The 22725-nt window shown below is 44.5% G+C and overlaps 1 protein-coding gene across 3 annotated transcripts in view; it reads left to right on the top strand.

The window, feature by feature from the left end:
* MACROD1 (mono-ADP ribosylhydrolase 1) overlaps positions 1-22725 on the top strand; it is a 963591-nt gene that overhangs the window by 927938 nt on the left and 12928 nt on the right. Inside the window, exons 9-10 of one of the 3 annotated variants that reach the window (XM_073554582.1) lie at positions 3889-3970; positions 14007-14037. The exons of 1 other annotated variant lie outside the window; for it this stretch is intronic. In XM_073554582.1, coding sequence (XP_073410683.1) covers positions 3889-3970; positions 14007-14011 — 87 coding nt within the window. In that variant the 3' untranslated portion in view covers positions 14012-14037. The remainder of the gene's footprint in view (positions 1-3888; positions 3971-14006; positions 14038-22725) is intronic. One more of the 3 variants, XM_073554581.1, reaches the window with a different exon arrangement.

The following is a 22725-nucleotide window of genomic DNA, read 5'->3' as shown; positions in this document are numbered from 1 at the left end:
TATGTCCTGCACCGGGAGGCTCAGGTGGGCACTACAATGGGAGCCGGGCTGCTATAGTATCTTTGTAGAATCTTTCTTTATTTCTCTCTTTTTCTTTCTCATTCTCTGTTCTGTCTTTCCCTCATTTTCTGTCTTTCTGTTCTTTCTTTCTCTAATCTTTCTTTTTTCTCTCTCTCTCTGTTCTTTCTTTCCCCTCTTTCTTTCTTTTTCTTTCCTCTCTCTTTCTTTTCTTTTCTTTTTCTTTCCCCTCTTTTTCTCTCTGTTCTTTCTTTCTCTCTCGCTCTCCTTTCTATCTCTCTCTTTTTTCTCTCTCTCTGTTTTCTCTCTTCCTTTGTGCCAGTCAGTGTGCCCATAATGCCAGCCACTGTGCCCTCAGTACCAGTCAGTGTGATCAGCAGTGCTAAATGGGTGCGATTAGGCGTGGACATGGGTGTGACTAGTTGCGAAATGGATGTGGCCTGGGCGTGGCCCAAATTTGCAGTGGCACACGCAGTCTTTGTCCCTCTTTCCCTTCTTCAAAAGTTGGGAGGTATGATAGGGGCAGCTATGACCAGGGGGTCTGGTTGCCCAATGGATAGCAGTTCTGCTAGGAATTCTGTAATTGTGCGTACAAAAGGGGACAGAGCTTTGGGAGGAGTACTGTACCTAAAAGCAATAAATAGGACTGAGCTGAAATACTGGGCACAGCTCTGACTACATGTTATATAGTCGTGTCAATCTCCTCTCACTTCTTGTAACCTACAAGTGTACAAAGATATTATATAGTCACCATGTGACTAGTGAGCCTGTGTAACTTCAAATGCCAGGGCTGAATTTTAGTCCCAGTCCGGCCCTGGTGATGTATCTCCATATATACCACATAATGTATCTCAGCTGCTGCAGAACCTCAGTCTATAGTGATGTAGATCTGCATATATATACCACATACTACACCTCAGCTGCTGCAGAACTTCAGTCTATAGTGATGTATATCTACATACATTGCTCAAAAAAATAAAGGGAACGCTAAGATACCACATCGTAGATATTACTGAATGAAATATCGCAGCTGCAAATCTTTATTCATTATACAGTGGCATGCGTTGAGAACAAGAAAACAAAAATGATCAATGTAAATCAAAATGAATATCCGATGGAGGTCTGGATTTGGAAGGATACTCAAAATCAAAGTGGAAAATCAAATTACAGGCTTATCCAACTTCAGTGGAAATGCGTCAAGACAAGGAAATGATACTCAATAGTGTGTGTGGCCTCCACATGCCTGTTTGACCTCCCTATGACACCTGGGCATGCTCCTGATGAGTTGGCGGATGTTGTCATGAGGGATCTCCTCCCAGGCCTGGACTAAAGCATCCGATAACTCCTGGACAGTCTGTGGTGCAATGTGACGTTGGTGGATGGAGTGAGACATGATGTCCCAGATGTGTTCAATCAGATTCAGGTCTGGGGAATGGGCGGGCCAGTCCATAGCTTCAATGCCTTCATCTTGCAGGAACTGCTGACACACTCCACCCACATGAGGTCTGGCATTGTCCTGCACTAGGAGGAACCCAGGGCCAACCGCACCAGCATATGTTCTCACAAGGGGTCTGAGGCTCTCATCTCGGTACCTAATGGCAGTCAGGCTACCTCTGGCGAGCACATGGAGGGCTGTGCGGCCCTCCAAAGAAATTCCACCCCATACCATTACTGACCCACTGCTAAACCTGTCATGCTGAAGGATGTTGCAGGCAGCAGATCGCTGTCCACGGCGTCTCCAGACTCTGTCACATCTGTCACATGTGCTCAGTGTGAACCTACTTTCATCTGTGAAGAGCACAGGGCACCAGTGGAGAGTTTGACAATCCTGGTGTTCTGTGGCATATGCCAACCTCTCTGAGCTGGTCCGACGCCAGAGCACTGCAGTACTCTGCTCTGCCCTCAACAGGGCAGAGCATTGCGCCTGCACCGGAGCCACGACAGGAAGCAAAGAGGACGTCATCGCTACAAGATGGGAGATGCTGGACCGGACCGTGACACACATCGGACCAAAACCGGACCCGGACCACCCCTGGGTGAGTATAATATAACTCGTTTTTCTTCTCTTTCAGATTACATCGGGGGCTTACCTACAGCATTACAGAATGCTGTAGATAAGCCCCTGATGGCGGTGCCGGCAGCTGATAGTCCAAAAATGGGGTGACAGATTCCCTTTGTGTTCCCTTTATTTTTTTCAGCAGTGTATTTCCTGCATAATACACTTCAGCTGCTGCAGAACCTCAGTCTATAGTGACATGTGTATATGGATGAAGGAGGGATGGATGAAGCAGGGAGGCATGGATGGATGAGGAAGGGATGGATGGATGAGGCAGAGATGTATAAGGGAGGAATGGATGGCAGGATAGATGGATGGATGGCTGGATAGATGGGTGATGGAAAGATGAATGGATGAAAGAGAGAGGGATGGATGGATGGGTGGGAGAGGGATGCTAAGGCCAGGTTCACATAGCGTTAAAGCAGTCCGTTCAACACATAGCGTTGACGGATTGCGTTAGTGCTACTGCATAACGCGATTGCGTTATGTTATACCGCTAGCGTAGATGCTTCATCTGCGCTAGCAGTGACTGACCCCTGGATGCTGCAGCCCGCGTCCAAGGGTCTGTCACAGAATGATGGTACATCGCTAACGTATTCCGATTATGGCAAACGTTAGCGATGCGCTCGTCTATAGCAGTGTATGGGTGCGTTAACGCATCCGTTACATAGCGTTAATACCGCTATGTAACGGATGCGTTAAACGCACCTCTTTAATGCTATGTGAACCCAGCCTTAACAGCACATTATACTCAACTTTGTAGAAGCGTTTTCCTTCCTGGTTAGTCCAATCAGCAGAGTCATTTCCTTGCTGCCATGCACTGTGTGCTGCATGGGATGCTGGAGCAGGAGAAGGATCTGGCAGAGACTGGGGCATGGTGTCCGTTTTGACCTTAATAATCAATTTCAGCCAGACAGGAAAACTCTAGTCGGGGAGTGAGCAGCACCTCTGGCATCAGGAGACAGCTGCTCACATGTGTAAGTGTACTGTCACACTAAGCGATATCGCTAGCAATATCGCTATAACTTGTGACGTTATAGCGATATTGCTAGCAACATCGCTGTGTCTGATACTTACCAATGACCCGCTCCCCCGCTGGTTATCGCTGATCGCGCGAGAACGTCCTGGACCGCTTCTCGTCGTCAGCTTCCTGCGGCGCTTCCTGTGGAGAGACGAGCGACGAGCGTGGAGCCGGGCGGGAGGATGCAGGATCGCCTAGTGTGACAGGTAAGTAGCGACCACCGACCCCAGCGATGTCGCTGGTGAGATCTGCCTGTGTGGTAGCTCACTAGCGACCACTTAGCGATGTACCAGCGATCCTGACCGCATCATATCGCTGGTCAGGATCGCTGGTACATCACTAAGTGTGACAGTACCTTTAGTGTGATACCTGGGACACCATGAGGAATGCTGATAAAGAGTATATTAGAAACTGTCAGCATTCTGCAGCCTTGGTACACACATAAATTATACAGAAAACCTTGATACCTCCTTTAAGGAATTAGTGGAAGTTTGCAGAACATATTTCTTGATCTGACCCTCGTCATGTGCATTATTCTGCTTTGATTTACATATCTAATTTCAGCTTCCTCTTTTTGTTCCCAACCCTTTGATGTCCACTTAGACCTCCTCGCAGCAGTCTCTTGATCAGTGCAACAGTAATCTTTGTCCCTCTTGGGCCTCAGCTACTTTGTTGCATATATTCCCATCTTCTCATCCTCTAAAATTTCTAAAATCACCTTTTTTTTTTTCAGTTTGCGTCTCCATTATGCCAATATTAAAATATGCACTAAAGTCTCTGTTTTGATTCCTAGTTTGACCGTATTATAATCTGTGTCTTCCTGGAAAAAGATGAAGAGATTTATTTCAAGAAACTACCAGAATATTTTCCCTTTGGTGAGTAAAGAGAAGCCCTCTATGAGTTAAATACCTTGATGAGAGAGAAAGAAAGGAAAGATGTGCTCCATGGGTGTTACGGCATTGACAAGTGAGAAGGCAACTAGAAATTACTGCTCATCTGGGTGGGTAGTGTCCCGGCACAAATGTGACTAGGGAACAATGGGTGGCTCGGCGCCTGACCCACACCTTGGTGGCGAAGGAACTAGATAGACAGGAGAATTGAGCGGTGTATTCTGTACACTGCCAAGGAGGATCAGAGACTGGATTTGAGTCAGGATGAGACTTTTATTGATACAACGCATTTCGGAGTTGGTTCCACTCCTTCCTCGGGTACCAGACTGGGGAGGATCACTTAAAAAAATCTTGACTAATAATCGGTAAAATTATGTATAAAAATGTAAAATAAAAGAAGAAAAATTGTCACGGTACCAGAGTTAAACCTCTTCTGCAATGTTGTATGACTGAAACTCATCTTGACGCACATCCAGTCTCCGATCCTCCTGGAGGCTGTGTGCCCACGTTGCATTTTTGTAAGCGTTTCTGCAGCGTTTGAGCCGGATCAGACACTGCAGAAATGCTTAAGAGAAGCTTCCTATTAAATTTAATGCATGTTTGGCTTTTTGTGCTAATGCATGTATTTTTAAATGCTTAGAAAACGCTTAGCGGCTAAAAACGCAACATGCTCATTATTTTCCGCATAGCTGCGCGTTATTAGCCATTTCCAATGTTCCCAGAAACCGCACAGAAAAAAAACACAAATGTGCGGTTTTTGTGCAAAAAACGCGCAGAAATAAAACGCGCAGAAATAAAACGCGCAATTTCTGGGAAGGAGTCCGGTTTTCTAAGCGTTTAAAAACGCTAACGTGGGCACATAGCCTGATAGTACCCGAAATACACAGCTGAACTCACCAGTACTTAGGCTAGTTTCACATTAGCGTTTCCGGCCGCAGCGTCGGGCTGCGCACGGCTGCCGCTAAGCCCCGCCGCACCTCCGCCTACGGGCACATGAGGCTGCATGCGTCCCCTATCTTTAGCACTGGGGACGCAGGCCGAGCGCAGGTATGCGTTTGGCGGCGCATGCGTCCTTTTGACGCTGCGCCGACCGCACCAAATTGCTACAGGTTGCGTTTGGCGCTGGTCGGCGCACTGTCAAAAGGACGCATGCACCGCCAAATGCATACCTGCGCTCGGCCTGCGTCCCCAGTGCTAAAGATAGGGGACGCAGGACGCATGTAGCGTCATGCGCCTGTAGGCGGAGCTACCGGCGGAGGCACGGCTTAGCGGCGGCCGTGCGCAGCCCGACGCTGCGGCCGTAAACGCTAATGTGAAACTAGCCTTAGATGAAGGAAGAAAGATTTCTGTCCAGCTTTAATGGCAGCTGCGGGGAAATTATTTTCCCTGAAGTTTGTGAAGATTACATTTTGCTATAACATGTACAAAATATCACGCAAAAAAGAAATCTACCAAAAATTCATGTAAAAAATAATGGAATAACTGCTTAAAATAATGTTTTTTCAATACATTTTAAGACACGTGACAATGTACAGGCATGGCCGAAATTGTTGGCAACTTTGAAATTGTTCCAGAAAATTAAGTATTTCTCCCAGAAAATTATTGCAGTTATAATGGGGAAAATAAATATTTCAAACACTGCTGATTTTGCAAGTTTTCACATCTACAAAGAATGGAGAGGTCTGTAATTTTTATTGAAAGGTACACTTCAACTGCGAGATACAGAATCTTAAAAAAAAAATCTAGAAAATCACATTGTATGATTTTTATATAATTAAATTGCATTTTATTTCATGAAATAAATATTTGATACAATAGAAAAACAGAACTTAATATTTGGCATAGAAACCTATGCTTGCAATTACAGAGGTCAGACATTTCCTGTAGTCCTTGACCAATTTGCACACACTGCAGCAGGGATTTTGGCCCACTCCTCCATACAGATCTTCTCCAGATCTTTCAGGCTTTGGGGCTGTCACTAGGCCACTCCAGGACCTTGAAAAGGTTCTCACTGAGCCACTGCTTAGTTGCCATGGCTTTGTGTTTTGGGTGATTGTCCTGCTAGAAGACCCATGACCTATGACACAAACCCAACTTTCTGACACTGGACACCACATTGCAACCAATAATCTATTGTTAAGCTTCAGATTTCATGATGCCTTGCACACAGTCATATTTCAACATCCACCATATTTGACTGTAGGTACTGTGTTCTTTTCTTTGTAGGCCTCATTTCGTTTTCAGTAAACAGTAGGATGTGCTTTTCGAAAAAGCACTATTTTGGTCTCACCTGTCAACAAGATGCTTTCCCAGAAGGATTTTGGCTTAGGCTGGGGTCACACTGCTTTATGGCAGTCCGTTAGATGGATTGCATTATGCCACGGCATAACGCGGTGTAATGCAGTCCATTAACGCTGCCGTTAACTCCCATTATCGGGCGCATCGCGATGCATGCCATAAAGCGGCATGCGCTCGCGATGTGCTGTCATTCAGTGACGGAGCCTCGGACGCGGGCTGCAGCATCTGAGGCTCCGTCACCGGTAGCGCAGATGAATCATCTGCGCTAGCAGTATAGCATAACGCGATCGCGTTATATGCTATAGCGTTAACACAGCACGTCAACGCTATGCATTGAACGGGCTGCTTTAACGCAGCGTGACCCTATAATTACTCATGTACATTTTGGCAAACTGCAGTGCACCCTGAGCCTGCAAGACAGCTTGAATTTCTTTGGAACTTGATTGCGGCTGCTTATCCACCATCTGGACAATCCTACATTGCAACCTTTCATAATTGTTTTCTCTGCCGTCCACATCCAGGGAGATTAGCTACAGTGCTATTGGTTCTAAATATCTTGATTATGTTGCACACCGTGGACAAAGGATCATTAAGATATCTGGACTTGTAAGCTTGAGAAAAATCTAATGGTCACTACTCCATGCTAATTGTCCCGAATATCTCTGCAGCATTTGACACTGTGGATCATCAGCTCCTCCTCACTATGCTCCACTCCATTGGCCTCAAGGACACTGTTCTCTCCCGGTTCTCCTCCTACCTCTCTGACCGCTCCTTCACTGTATCTTTTGCTGGCTCCTCCTCCTCTCATCTTCCACTTACTGTTGGGCTTCCTCAAGGATCGGTTCTAGGCCCCCCTCCTCTTCTCTTTGTTTGTCCAATAGGGGCAGTATACAATCTGTAGATTTGGTTTCCAGTACCATCTCTATGCTGATGGCACCCAATTATACACTTCTCCTGATATCAAAACTGCATTATTACAAAACACCAGTGATTGCCTTACCGCTGTCTCCAACATCATGTCCTCCTTCTATCTGAAACTGAACCTATCAAAAACTGAACTCCTTGTGTTTCCTCCCTCTACCCGACATTGCAATTTCCATTTCTGTGTGTGGTTCTACCAGTACTCCCCAGCAACATGTCCGCTGTCTTGGGGTCATACTTGATTCATGTCTTTCATTCACCTCCCACATCCGATCACTGGCTCGCTCTTGTTATCTGCACTTCAAAAACATTTCTAGAATTCAATCTTTTCTTAATTTTGACTCTGCAAAAACTCTTACTGTTTCTCCTATTCATTCTCATTTGGACTATTGTGACTCTCTACTAATCAGTCTCCCTCTTACCAAACTCTCCCCTCTCCAATCTGTCCTGAATGCTGCAGCCAGGATCATATTCCTCACCAACCGTTACACCAATGCCTCTACCTTGTGCCAGTCAATAAACTTGTTACCCATCCACTCCAGAATTCAGTATAAACTTATTACCCTCACCCATAAAGCACTTTATGCTTCAGCACCACCCTACATCTCCTCCCTCGTCTCAGTCCACCACCCTACCCGTGCCCTCCGTTCTGCTAATGACCTGAGGTTAACATCCTCAATAATCAGAACCTCCCACTCCCGTCTCCAAGAATTTTCACGTGCTGCACCAATTTTTTGGAATGCACTACCCAGGTTAGTTTGATTACTCCCCAATACCCACAGTTTTAAGTGTGCCCTAAAAACTCATTTCTTCAGACCGGCCTACCGCCTCAACACATTAATCTAACTATCCTGGTGTGGCCCATTCAAATTTTTTACCATAACCAAGTTCCTCGTATCATGACCTCACACGCTTTATGCATTTAATAGCCGTCTGTCTGTACTTTTACATATTCTGGTTGGTAACTGGTTCATGCAGCATTACATGAACACAGGGGCGGACACAGACTGTAGTGGGCCCCTGTGCAAGAAATTTTTCGCCCCCCCCCCCCGTACTAGCAGCAGATCTGGCAGACTTCCGCACCTCTGCCGCCAAACAGGCGACTTGTGGCACTGATCCGTCAAGCCCCATTCATTCTCTATCGGGCTTGTGGCCGGCCGCGGCAAGTGCAGTTGTGCTAGATCCGCGTTACATGGTGCACTTAAAATATACAGCGGATATGCTGCGTTTTTTAGAGTGGGAAAATCTACACTGTCAATTTTTGCTGCGGATTTTCCCACCGTAAATGTACTGTATATCCAATATTGAGGCTATGCAGGGCTGGATATATCTGTAGGGTGCTGCTGGGCTGTATTTATTATATGCCAGTTGCAGCCTCAAAATAACATATATAGCCCACTAGCTCAGCATTGCCTCTAGTTGTTAATATATACAGCCCAGCACAGCCTCCAAATAAGATATGGTATACAGCCGAGCATAGCCTTCAGTTAATATATACAGCCCAGCACAGCCTCCAGTTAATATATACAGCCGAGCATAGCCTTCAGTTAATATATACAGCCCAGCACAGCCTTCAGGTAATATATACAGCCCACCACAGTCTCCAGGTGATATATACAGCCCAGCACAGCCTCAAGTTAATATATACAGCCCAGCACAGACTCCAGTTAATATATACAGCCCAGCACAGACTCCAGTTAATATATACAGTACAGCAACAGCCTTCAGGTAATATATACAGCCCACCACAGCCTCCAGGTGATATATACAGGCCAGCATAGCCTCCACTCCAGGTAATATATACAGTTCAGCATAGCTTTAAGGTAATAGATACAGTCCAGCATAGCCTTCAGGTAATATACAGTATACAGCCCAGCATAGCCTCTATATAATATATATAGCCCAAGACAGCCTCCAGGTAATATATATAGGCACCCCCGTTTCCCTTTGTTTCATAATGCTCTCCTCCAAATGCAGTCTACTTTTGGCATAGTGCTTCTCGCCCTATGTGGCCCCCCAGTTTATGCTGCTTCTCCCCATGTGGCCCCCCCAGTTTATGCTGCTTCTCCCCCTATGTGGGCCCCCTGATTCAGGTTCCTTCTCCCCCCATGAGCCGCCCCATTCATGAGCAGCCAAGCATCTCTCCCAGGGGCCTAACATTCATTAGCAGCCAAGCATCTCCCCCAGGGCCCTCCATTCATGAGCAGCCAAGGCCATGCTTCTCCCCAGGCCAGGGCCCCCCCATTCATGAGCAGCCAGGCCATGCTTCTCCCAAGGCCAGGGCCCCCCCATTCATGAGCAGCCAAGCATCTCCCCCAAGGCCCCCATTCATAAGCAGCCATGCTTCTCCCCAGGGGCCCCCCATTCAGGAGCAGCCAATGCCATGCTTCTCCCCAGGCCAGGGGCCCCCCATTCATGAGCAGCCAGGCCATGCTTCTCCCCAGGCCAGGGGCCCCCCCATTCATGAGCAGCCATGGTCATGCTTCTCCCCAGGCCAGCCCCCCCATTCATGAGCAGCCAGGCCATGCTTCTCCCCAGGCCAGGTCCCCCCATTCATGAGCAGCCAGGCCATGCTTCTCCCAAGGCCGGGGGCCCCCAATTCATGATCAGCCAGGCCATCAAGCTTCAGTTCTCCCCCAGGATGGAGTCCCCCAAAATCATGCCTGCCATGCTTCAGTTTTCTCCCCCACCCAAGGAGCCTCCCAAAATCATGCCTGCCTCCTCGGTCCCAGTCCCTCAGTCCTGCTCAGCTCCGGTACGCTTACCTTGTGCAGGCAGGCAGGGCAGGCCAGAGTCCAGACCAAGAGGATCCATTCCACACTGTGTCCACTCCGCACATTCCTCCTGACTGAGCTGCTGCTATGGGCAGGGGCACAGCCACACAGACTCAGACAGACACGTGATATCACACACTGACCTGTGACTGAACTGCAGCCACCGTCTGGCCGGCGCCACAGGGCAGGCAGTGTCTCTCTCCTCCCCCACGGCACTGACGCTGCTGGCTGATCTCTGATGATCTCTCACCTCAGCCCTCAGGGCTGGCTCCTCTGCACTGGGCTGCGCTGGCACGCAGCCTCAGGAGGAGTCAGACCCCTCCCGTTGCCTCCTGCAGGGGGGCTGCTCTCCTCTCCTCCTTGCTGACTCTGTGGCGCTCGCGCTCCACAAGTCCACATGGCTAATTTGCATGAATAATTAGCCATGCGGTGCTGGAGGCTTTAGGGGCCCCCATGCAATGAACCGGCTGCACGGGCGGTAGGTCCGCCCCTGCATGAACACCAGATTTCTTACATTATGGCTAGTCTGAACAATGAAAACAATTGTTACCATCTTTCTTGTCTCCCCTATTTCCTCATAGAATGTAAGCTTGTGAGCAGGGCCCTCATTCCTCTTGGTATCTGTTGATTTATGTGATAATTGTTATGCTATAATGTCTTTTGTCTGAACAAGTCCCCTCTAAAATGTAAAGTGCTGTGTAATATGTTGGTGCCAAAGAAAGAGAATTATTATTATTGCCCACACCTGTTACTTGCCGCAGGTGAGTTTACACAAGCATTAAGGCCCCGTCTCACATAGCGAGACCGCTAGCGAGATCGCTAACGCGTCACCGATTTTGTGACGCAACAGCGATCTCGCCTGTGATCTCGCTACATGTGACACACAGCAGCGACCGGCCCCCCTGCTGGATATCGCTGATTGTGCAGGAATGTCCTGGGCCATTTTTTCATCGTCGGCGTCCCGCTGGCCAGCGCACATCGCTGTGCTTGATCGCTGGATCGTTGCTGCATCGTTGAAGAGATCTGCCTGTTTGGCAGCTTACTAGCGACCATGTAGCAACGCACCAGCGATTCTTACCAGGTCGTATCATTGCCGGGATCGCTGGTGCGTCGCTAAGTGAAACGGGACCCTTACATGTTTGAAACAAAGTTGTTTACCCACAATTTTGTCCGGCCCATATTTGGGCTTTTGTGTGAAATTATATCCAATTTGCCTTTTTTCTCACTTTTTTTTGGTTCAAATACACACAAAGGAATTAAATATGTGGATAACCAAAAATTTATAATTGCAATAATTTTCTGAGATAAATACTTCATTTTCTGGAACAATTTCAAGGGTGCCAACACTTTCGGTCATGACTGTACATGACTGTGTGAACACAGCCCAAACATATTTAGTGCTTTTCTACCAGGAATAGTATCGCACAAGCATATGGCATGTGTCACTACATAAATTACTGAAAGTTGACATAATCAGTAAAATTGGGTATAAAAATGTAAAATAATAGAAGAAAATATTAAAAGCTCTACTGAGACAGTAAATTCACAAAGCAGAGGAAGAGTCAAGACACCTGCTCTTGGGGCATGGAATTTCGATAGCTGAAGAGGTCTGTGTGTTGTGGGACCATGTTTCCAGGGATTTGTGTTCCTTCTCGCTGCCATGACTCCCTTTCCTTACGTGCACTTCATTATACTGCTGCAATTCCCATCTGACTCCCTCTTGCATATAAATACAGGAAGAAATAGAACTGCAAACTGAAGAATACACAGTCCAGCATTTCCTCATAATGGAATTAATTCATCACATATTAGTAAATCCCAGGAAGGATTCGTTTGATTTCTTTTCTTTTTTTTTTTTTTCCTAAGGCAAAATTGTCAGTAAGTTAATTAAACTTAAGAATCTGCAGCATCTTAAAGTTGACTCTTTTCAGGAGTTAAATAGACTGTTCTGCATTCAGAGCTGCCATTCACTGGAAGAAACAGTATGATTTTGATTTCAATAATAAATGAGAAAGTATATCAACAAAACTGCTGGCGGGAACAGTCTGGAAGTGGCAGCGTCTCGCTTAAAATATGAATTTATCTTTACTTTTCATCAGGCTGCTTTATACAGACTGCCACAAGATTGAAAGCTTTAAAAGACTCAATACTGAATAAAATGATGAGAGGGTTAGAAAACAACCCTCCCCTCCCAAAGTTATGAAACATGTTCTTGGCTATGATTTTTATGGATAAATGTAGGTTTCCACGAGTCTTAATAAAAACCTGTACCAGGGCTCTTCCATGATGGGGCAGTTTTTGGACCTCTACTCGTTTAAATGCATGAAGAGTTAGTTTTCAGAAAATCCATTAAATACAATAATAAGCCTGTCAGTCTCACATTGCCCTCAACTAATATGTGAAAAAAATGAGAAAGTTACAATTTTCACTGGTTTACACGCCAATTGGGGCTGTTATATGCTGTAGTTTTTATCCTAATACCTGCATATTGTTATCAAGATGCATTATCTGAATTACATTCACAATCCGCTCAAAAGCAATGTGTCATCAGAAAATGACGTATTGCTTAAATTAGGTGTTAAATGAGGTTTTCCCGAGCCCCATCTTTTATGGACCGGAAGTGCACATGCTTTATTCAATGCCTATGGGAGACTCCCAGAAATAGTGGAAGGATGTGATTGGTTGTCTCATGCAGTCCAATCTAGAGTGAATTAACTGGAGGTTGAGCATGTGCACCTCTGCTCCATTCAAGGTGGGGCTCTGCAGTCCCTGGTTCCATAGCCCTTTTCTAGGAATTGCTGGTGGTGGTTATCTGCTTACATTTGACCCAATAAGACAGGAATCCAAATTGAATTTGGAAAAAGAATCGTCTAAATCTAAAAAGTTATTTTTAAGATGTGAAAAAAAAGAGCAATCAATTCACCTGTTCAGGTGCACGGCAAAATACTCCAGTAATAGTAACAGTCCAAACGATCGCCAACAGTCACTTTTTCTTAAAAGAATTGTTTTATTGATCCAGTAGTATAAAAGGCACAAAAAACGGTTTAACACAACAGTACAGAAATTAAAGAGACATTAAAAAAAATTCCATTGCGCTCCCGGGCAACATGTTTCAGACCTACATGGTCCTTTGTCAAGCCAGGTTTTACAAATGACCATGTAGGTCTGAAACATGCTACCTGGGAGCGCAGTAGATATTTATTTTCTGCCTTTTTAATTTTTGTGCTGTTGTGTTCAACTATTTTTTTGTGCCTTTTATACTACTGGATCAATAAAGTAATCATTTTAAGAATATGTGAGTGCTGCCTACAGTTTGGACTGTTATTTTCAAGATAACCATAGGGTATAACTTGTTAATTGCTGAGGGATTGACTGCAGCAATCCCAAGAAAGGGCCTGCAGAGTTGCGTATTTATCAACCTGTACTCTATTCATTACCTATTGGACTGCCAGTAATAGCGGAGTGCTGTACTCTTTCACCTACAGTCCCAAAGAGAGCGACTGGAATGGAGGTTTAACATCCACATCTCCGCTCCATTCAAGATGGGGCTCAGCCATGCACCCATGCATGGTATCCGTGGCTGTCCCATCTGTTGGAACCCCAGTGATTAGAGACAAATTGTAATCGGTTCTTACTGATAAAATGACATTAGAGTGGCCAGTATAAAGCAGTTAATGAGTCACTTTCCTAGATCAGTGATTAGAGAAGGTTATTTGCCAGTCAGGAGCCGTCTATGACTCACTAGTACATGTAGATAGACTCCCAGCTATGCAAAGGACTGGGCTGCTTTGCCCGGAGTCTCCTGGAGAGACGAGTACTGTCTTGTGAGCATTGATTTATTCCATTAAGTCTGTCTCAGCTGCATGTGTAACTGGGAACTTAAGGAGAAGCAGATATTTTATTTATATGTTCTATGATTTTATGATATCCAAGTACAGTAAATGCATAATATGCTGCAAAGGTGGCTTACACAGGGCAACGGTGACATGATTGACTTGCTCAAGTTATAACATTCTTTGTTTTTCCAGAGTAGCACAGAAGGCGCCCTCTATGTGCGGGGTAAGAAGGCTGTGTGCAAATTGGAAAACAGCTAACATACCGCAATGTGTGCGCTGAATGTATCTAACTACTGATTAAAGGGAATCTTTCTCCAAGGTTTTTGCTACCTTATCTGAGAGCAGCATAATATAGGAAAAGAAACCCTGATTCCAGCAGTGTGTCACTTAGTTTACTGGACGCAGCAATTGTGACACATTCAACGTTTTTAGATGCAGCAAGCAGCAGAGCTCAAGAAGCTAACCCCGCCTACACCAGGCTCCCTATGTACATTGTATATAGACAGTGAGCTGCTAATCAGAGCAGTTTTGGACCAGGAGGCGCATGAGCTGTAGTCCAAACAGGGATACACTCCTGCTAATAAAACACTCATTGTAATGAAACAACAGCACACAGCCTAATATGTGACACATCGCTGAAATCAGTGTCTCAGCTCCTCCCATCATGCTTCCATTGGATTACATGGCAAAAAACCTGCTGACGGATTCAATTTAAAACAAAATCTTGATATAATATACACGTGTGCATGACTTGTGCATACGACATGTGCATCTAATCTGTTTCACGTATTGGTCAAACTATGAAATAATTTGTAGAATTTTGCGCACACACAAAAAAAAATCTTAGTATTAGCAAACATTGCAAGAAAATTTTACGTGTGCACCTAGTGTTAAAAGGGGACCTGTCACATTATATATGCAGTCCGATCTGTGGACATCATGGCACAGAGAAGGATCAGCTGAGTGGAATGCTATATAGATTTGTTGGAAAACATTCAGTATAACTTGTGTCTTATTCATTGAAGTCCACATGTTTTTGTGTATGAAAATCCAGTGGGAGGTCCAGCTAATGATTTACAGCTATTTCTGCATGCAGCGACACAGGGAAGACTGTCAATCACTGATTAGCACCGCCCACTGGACTCCTATGTATGCAAAGCAAATACTCAGCATTTCAATGAATAAAATGTTAAGTTTTAAGGAAAGTTTTCCAAAAAATATTTATATATAAATCTGATTAGCTCCTCCTGATTTATCTCATATTAGATATCTGTTTGATTTTGATATAAACTTTAGCTAAAGGGAACCTATGTGGATAAAAATTATTGAAAAATTTGCCGGGCTCGCTGAGGAAGGTTTATGAGTGTTCGAAAAGTGATTTGTTATAATTTAGTCAAAGAATTCAAATATTTTATGAAGCTGCTTAACCCTCTTACTTTTATTTAGCATATATACTTCCGACAGATTAAAAATTTTTTTTAACCCTCTTCTAATATTGAAATACTCTGATGAGGACAGAACTGTGGAGTCTAATAAGAATCAGAACCTAGGACAGTTCTAAACATTACAAGGGTCGTACAGCACTGATGATGTAACTTGTGACAATATTTATAATGTGCCCCAAAGAACTTTTGTCACTTTTTTTTGAGAGGTTTCAAAAATGGATTTAAAAAATAAAATATAGCATTAAAAAAATAAAATAAATTACTTTAATTTTTAGGATTAAGAGTAACAACCCTCTCTCGATATGTGGGGAATTCTTGTAATCGTGCACCTATGCATTGTAGTCCTCAGTGGTCTACTACATTGTGTGGTCTAATTTACCATACATTATTCCTGACAGGACTAGGGAGTCACTATACTTAATTTGCAAGAAAATCATGTACTAGCAATGTACAACTACTTAGTAGGTCCTTGGTTTTATCTTTTTGGCACTTAAGAACTTTTTTTTTCCTGCATGCATTTAGAGATGACTTCTCTTGCTATTTGAGTGGAGTGCGTGCATGCTTTGAACTACATTCTTGAAGGTGTGCAAATATATAATCAACTGGATTGTTCAAGACTTTGGCAGTAACAGAAGTCTATTTATAGAATTTGCTAATTCTTAAATTAAATGTTTTAATCTACTACGATTGTTTATCCTAATGATATGGCTGGGTTTGCCCATTGTGGCTGCACAATAGCACGATGATCGTTACAGTTTGACTGATTCTAAAAAGTGTTTGTTTGGTAAAGACCTTGCGGTTATGCAATAAAATGGCAATTTACTGCTCATCCATTATCAATTAAACAACTTTATGCTTCTGTCAAGCTAAAAAGTACATCAATGTGCATGTCAACGCGGGGACTTGAAACATATGAACCCAGCCTAAAAATAATGTGTATTGTTCACCAGATTTCACATTACAAACTGTATACTTTAATAAAAAATATTGCTTAGACTTGATTAGGCTGGTGTACTTACTTTGAAAATCCAGTTCAGAACGGCTGTGTAATACTGACATTGAGTTAAACATTTTTATGAGTCCAGCTGCAGATTGAGAGACTGCATGAATCCAAGTGTATTCTGTCTCCACCTACTCAGTGTGACTGACAGCTGTGGCTTGTACAGCGCAGTGTGAGGTCTCAGCAGCATCAGGGAGGAGGGACACTGAGGAGCTGTTAATCAGGCTAGGTGGGCAGAGACTGAGATTTACTTTTTCAAAACAGATTATAGAGCCGTTGTGACCTGGTTTATCAAATTATAGTAATGTAAGCAATTTGTATTATGAAAAAGTCCAAATCTCAGAATTGCAAAGTACATTTCTCTGTTATAACAGGAAAAATATAGCCGTTTTTGTTTTAATGAAATCCAAACTTAGTTAAAATTTGTAGATCTTCCTGTTTCAAACAAGTATTTTCAGTTTCAATGGTCACACTTGCTTAAGGGCGCAGTCAGACAGCCGTATAAATCGAACCTAGATCAGTACACAATGCAGGGGCTGGCTTGCGGGTCACCACGGCCAATCTGTGCACTGTGTTCCTATCCCAGTCCGATTTATGCGACCATCTGACTACACCCTAATCGTTCCATCCCAGCACATGGATCATCCTGTACATAGAAGGGGGAGTGATTCTTATTGTCAAGACCACCCAATGAAAATCTGTTCAGGGGTAGCAGCTCCTTAACACCAGCACTGGACACTTGTGTGCAGAATTCTGCCAGATTCATACATAATCCAAGATAAAGAACCCAATATGTCTGTATATAAATTGGGGGTATACAGAGGTATATAGCTTTTAGCTTATGTGGCTCATCACCATTGATTATCTGCAGCAGTCATGTGCGCTGCTGACGTAACGTCACCACTGCTGCCGGTCTTCAAAAAACGGTGCAGCATTGGAGAGTTAGCGCCGGACCCATAAGAGGCGAGTATTGCAGTGATTGTTGTTTTAAAAAGGGATGCAACACTGGTAACATTTTAAACCAGACAACACCTTTAAGAAGTAAATATTAATATTCCTGCAATCATATAACAGTGTGACATTACTATCAATGACACAAGTAGAACATTCACTGTGTCGGTAATTTGGAAATACAAAGTAATGTAATACAAAGTAATAGCAAGACCGATGAATAAAGCATAAGAAGGCTTCATTCATATATGTGGAAACATGGGTCTCAATGTGTACAAAACCTATAAATGTTTCATCTGCATTCACATTTGTATTGATTTTTTTTCCCTACTTAATGATTTGTCAATGTCACAGTTTCATCTATGTAAGGCCTTTTACATACTCATTCCTTTCAGCGCTGCTTGCTTCCCCATGCAGCCTTGGTTACAAGGTGAAGAATTAGCTCTTACACAAATACAGACACACACACAAATCAAGAAAGAGGTGATCCTTTATCGTAGACTTAGGGCTATGTTCATATCTGCGTACTGGCTACCATTTGTAAAGGAAGCTACAGATCTAACATAGGATGAATATGGATAGAATTCAGTAGACCCCATTGACTTTTCAAAAGATTAGATGTGAAGAATAGCGCTACGTGAAACGTTATCCATTCTTGCAAATGTGACAAAGGCTTTGAACCCCATTGCAAAATCTGAACAGAGCCTATAAGCCTATATTCCCCTACAATCAGGGTTGTCAAGTAGGTAAGCTAAACTTCTAAGTCTTCAATTTTTCCATACTCCCAGTCTAACTACAACTCATTCATAAATGGACCATGTATAATTAATGGAATATAATATGTAATTACATGATTAAACTTTCTAATTTTTCTAAATTCCTATAGGAGTAAATATGCAACAAGCTGTGCACTTACTATATTAATATATACCGTGTATACTCGTGTATAAGCTGAGATTTTCCGCCCATTTTTTTGGGCTGAAAGTCCCCCTCTCAGCTTATACACGAGTCATATACCTGGGGGTTGGCGGGGCAGGGGGGAGCGGGGGTGTCACAGATCATACTCACCCATCCTGGCACTCTGCAGCCCCCTCGCTTCTCCCCTGTCTCCCTTCCTGCCTTCAGCGGTCACGTGGTACCGCGCATTAAACTCATGAATATGCGTATATTCATGAGTGGTAATGAGCGGTATCACGTGACCGCTGAAGGCAGGAAGGGAGACAGCGGAGAAGTGAGGCTGCAGAGACGTTCCAGGACAGGTGAGTATAGCGATATTCACCTGTCCTCGTTCCCACGCTGCTAACCACCGTCTGCTGCTTCCCGTGTCCGTGATGTTTAGCCAGCAGGGGGCATGGTGATGTGGTTAGTGCGCGCTGCGCCTCTGCTGGCTGAACAATCACTGACAGAGGACACGCAGACAGTGGTGAGCAGCGATGGACCGAGAACAGGTGAATATCACAGGTGCCTGGTCCTGAGCAGGAGAGGTGAGTATGGCATTTTTTTTTCGCAGCAGCATATGGGGGCATAATATATGGGGCAGCATATGGGGGCATATTCTATGGAGCAGCATATGGGGGCAAAATCTATGGAGAAGCATATGGGGGCATATTCTATGGGGCAGCATATGGGGCATATTCTATGGGGCAGCATATGGGGGCATATTCTATGGGGCAGCATATGGGGGCATATTCTATGGGGCCGCATATGAGGGCATATTCTATGGGGCCGCATATGAGGGCATATTCTATGGGGCCGCATATGAGGGCATATTCTATGGGGCAGCATATGGGGGCATAATCTATGGAGCATCTTATGGGGCCATAACCTTTATGGAGCATTATATGGGGCATATTATTCTATGGAGCATCTTATGGGGCCATTATTAACCTTTGTGCAGCATTATATGGGGCTCTGAGTCCTGATTCAATATGGATATTCAAAAACATTTAACCTACTGATGTCTCAATTAATTTTATTTTTATTGGCATCTATTTTTATTTTTGAAATTTACCAGTAGCTGCTGCATTTTCCACCCTAGGCTTATACACGAGTCAATAAGTTTTCCCAGTTTTTTGTGGCAAAATTAGGGGGTCGGCTTATACACGAGTATATACTGTAATTAATATATGCATCAAATACTAGAGATTGACTGCCAAGGCTCAGCAAAGAAACACAACCAGACAGTATGCTAGAAGATGCCAATAGAGCACTTGCATCAATACCTACCTACCACCATAACTCAAACTAATGAACTGATCTATGCTACTGCCTCAGCAATCATGGAAATGCTTGGCTATACAACCAGCAAGAGCAACAGAAGTACGTGCCCCACTTGGAAAAGAAGAATGGAGACAAAGATCAAGGTAACACGAAGGGAAGTCAGCCAACTAACAGAAATACAGAAGCGTAAAGGTCAAGAATAAGACCAAGCTGGACAAGGACAAAGGCCTGACCCCAGCTGAAGCCTTAGAGACTGCTAAACAAAGGCTCACAGCACTCACTGCAAGACTAGGGAGATACACTAGAGAGGCTGAGGCCAAGAAGATAAATGCCCTGTTCTCCAAAGAACCATCCAAGGTGTACTACAACTATAGAGTAACAGCACGAAGACAGCAACTCCACCAATAGCAGAGACTGAACAATACTGGAGAGACATATGGGAGAAGGAAAAAACGCACAACACCAGTGCAACGTGGCTGCAAGATCTGAGAATGAAACACAGCAACCACCTAGAGCAAGAACCAGTCACCATTACAGAAGCAGACATCTAACATCGGGTCAAGAACATAAAGAGCTGGACAGCACATGGCCCAGATATGATCCACACCTTCTGGCTAAAGAAATTAACAGTGGTCCATGAACGCATGGCAAAGCAGATGAACCAACTGCTAGAAGCAGGCCACCAACCAGCTTGGCTAACACAAGGAAGAACAGTGCTGATCATGAAGGATCCTCCCAAAGGAACAGTTGTATCCAACTAATGCCCAATAACCTGCCTTACAACAACATGGAAACTCCTGTCAGGCATCATAGCCACCAAGCTAGAGAGCTATATGAACCACTACATGAAGCCAGCTCAGAAAGGGATTGGGACCAACACCAGAGGCTCTAAGTACCAGCTCTTAGTAGATAGAGCAGTCGCTCAAGACTCAAGATTTAGACAGACCAATCTCAACACAGCCTGGATTGACTACGTGTCACCATGAAATTAAGAACCTTCCTCAAACTCAATGGGGCAATGGAGAACAACATTGGAAGTCAACTCAAGATAACTAGCATAAGTGACCCTCAAATGCAGCATATACCAAGGTGATGCACTGTCCCCTTTTCTGTTCTGCATAGGCTTGAATCCCCTTAGCTAGCTAACTGCAGAGTCTGGCTATGGAGACAAGTTCAAGAGTGGAAGCACCATCAGCCACCTCCTCTACATGGATGATATCGAGCTGTATGCGAAAAATGAACGAGACATCGATTCACTGATCCACCTGACATAGATCTACAGCGAAGACATTGGGATGTCCTTCGGACTGGAGAAGTGCGGCCGGTTGGTAATAAAGAGAGGCAAGGTAGTCAAAACTGATGGAGTGAAATTACCAGCAGGGCACATAGATGTACAGACATGCCACAAGTACCTCGGCATCCCACAGGGATATGGTAACCATGATAAGCAGGCAAGGAAAGCAGCAACATCCAAATACCATCAAAGGGTAAGACAGGTCCTGAAGAGCCAGGTCAATGGGAAGAATAAAATCCGCGCCATCAATACATATGCCTTGCCAGTTATCAGACACCCTGCTGGCATAATGAGCTGGCCAAAAGAAGACATGGAAGCTGCAGATGTGAAGACATGCAAGCTCCTCACAAAGCATGGAGGTCTCCATCCTAAAGGTACCGTTACACTTAGCGATGCACCAGCGATCCCAACAACGATATGGATCACTGGTGCATCGCTAAGTGGTCGCTAGTGAGCTGCCACACAGGCAGATCTCACCAGCGACATAGCAGGGGTCGGGGGTCGCTACTTACCTGTCAGATGCGGCGATCCTGACATCCTCCCGCCCATGTCCACGCGTCGCTCGGCGCCACAGGAAGCCCAGCAGAAGCGCCCAACGAGAAATGGTCCAGGACGTTCTCGTGCGACCAGCGATGAGCAGCGGGGGAGCCGGTCGGAGGTAAGTATCAGACATAGCGATATCGCTAGCAATATCGCTGCTGCGTCACAAAATCTGTGACGTTACAGCGATATTGCTAACGATATCGCTATGTGTAACGGGGGCTTAAGTCTAACACCCAAAGATTGTATACCAACAGAAAGGAGGGTGGTCGAGGCTTGATAAGCATCCAAGCCACCATCATGGATGAAACAAGGAGTATCCAGGAATACATCAGAAAAATGGCACCAAAAGATGAGATGCTGAGAGAAAGCTTAAGGCAGCAACAACAGATCTGGAAGGAAGAACAGGAACATGAAGCACCATGGCAAGACAAGCCGCTGCATGGGATGTACCATCGACAGATAATGGAAGTGGCTGACATGGAGAATTCCTATCAATGGCTGGAGAAAGCTGGACTCCGAGACAGCACAGAGGCGCTAATCATAGCAGCACAAGAGCAAGCACCAACTACCAGATCCATGGAAGCAGGAATCTACCACACAAGACAGACCTAAGGTACAGACTATGCAAAGATACCTCAGAAACCATCCAACACATAGTGGCAGGATGCAAAATGCAAGCAGGAACAGCGTATACCGAACGCCACAACCAAGTAGTGGGAATTGTATACAGGAACATCTGCACAGCATATGGGTTATGCCCCCCTGTCCAGGTGGGAGACCCCAGAGAAAGTGGTGGAGAATGAAATGGCTAAAATCCTCTGGGACTTCAAGATCCAGACGGATAAGCAAGTGTTAGCGAACAAACCAGACATTGTGATAGTAGACATGGATCAGAAGACAACAATGATAATAGATGTGGCAGTGCCAAGTGACAGCAACATCAGAAAGAATGAATATGAGAAACTGGAGAAATACCAGGGCCTTAAAAGGAGAATTGGAGAAGATGTGGAAGGTGAAGGCAACAGTGATTCCAGTGGTGATAGGAGCACTGACCCCTAAGATGGGAAAATGGCTACAACAGATCCCAGGAGCAACATCTGAGCTCTCTGTCCAGAAAAGCACAATGCAGGGAACAACTAACATCCTGCGCAGAACCCTCAAACTCCCAGGCCTCTGGCAGAGGACCCGAGATTGAGAAAGGACAACAAAGACCACCCCCAATGAGGGGTGAGAAGGAAGTTTTTATACATATACACACACATATATATATATATATATATATATATATACACACATACACACACATATACATACACACACATATACACACACACACACACACACATACTGTACATACACATATACACACACATATACTCTTATATACTGTATATAGATACACACATTTTATATATCTAACATATAAAGCTCAATGTGTGTATGTATGTACTGTATGTA

The sequence above is a fragment of the Dendrobates tinctorius genome, unplaced genomic scaffold (assembly GCF_039654945.1).
Source record: "Dendrobates tinctorius isolate UK_male_01 unplaced genomic scaffold, ASM3965494v1 ptg000211l, whole genome shotgun sequence".
Lineage (NCBI taxonomy): Eukaryota > Metazoa > Chordata > Amphibia > Anura > Dendrobatidae > Dendrobates > Dendrobates tinctorius.
Note: the sequence above shows the minus strand (reverse complement) of the source record. Positions and strands in the feature narration are given on the sequence as shown.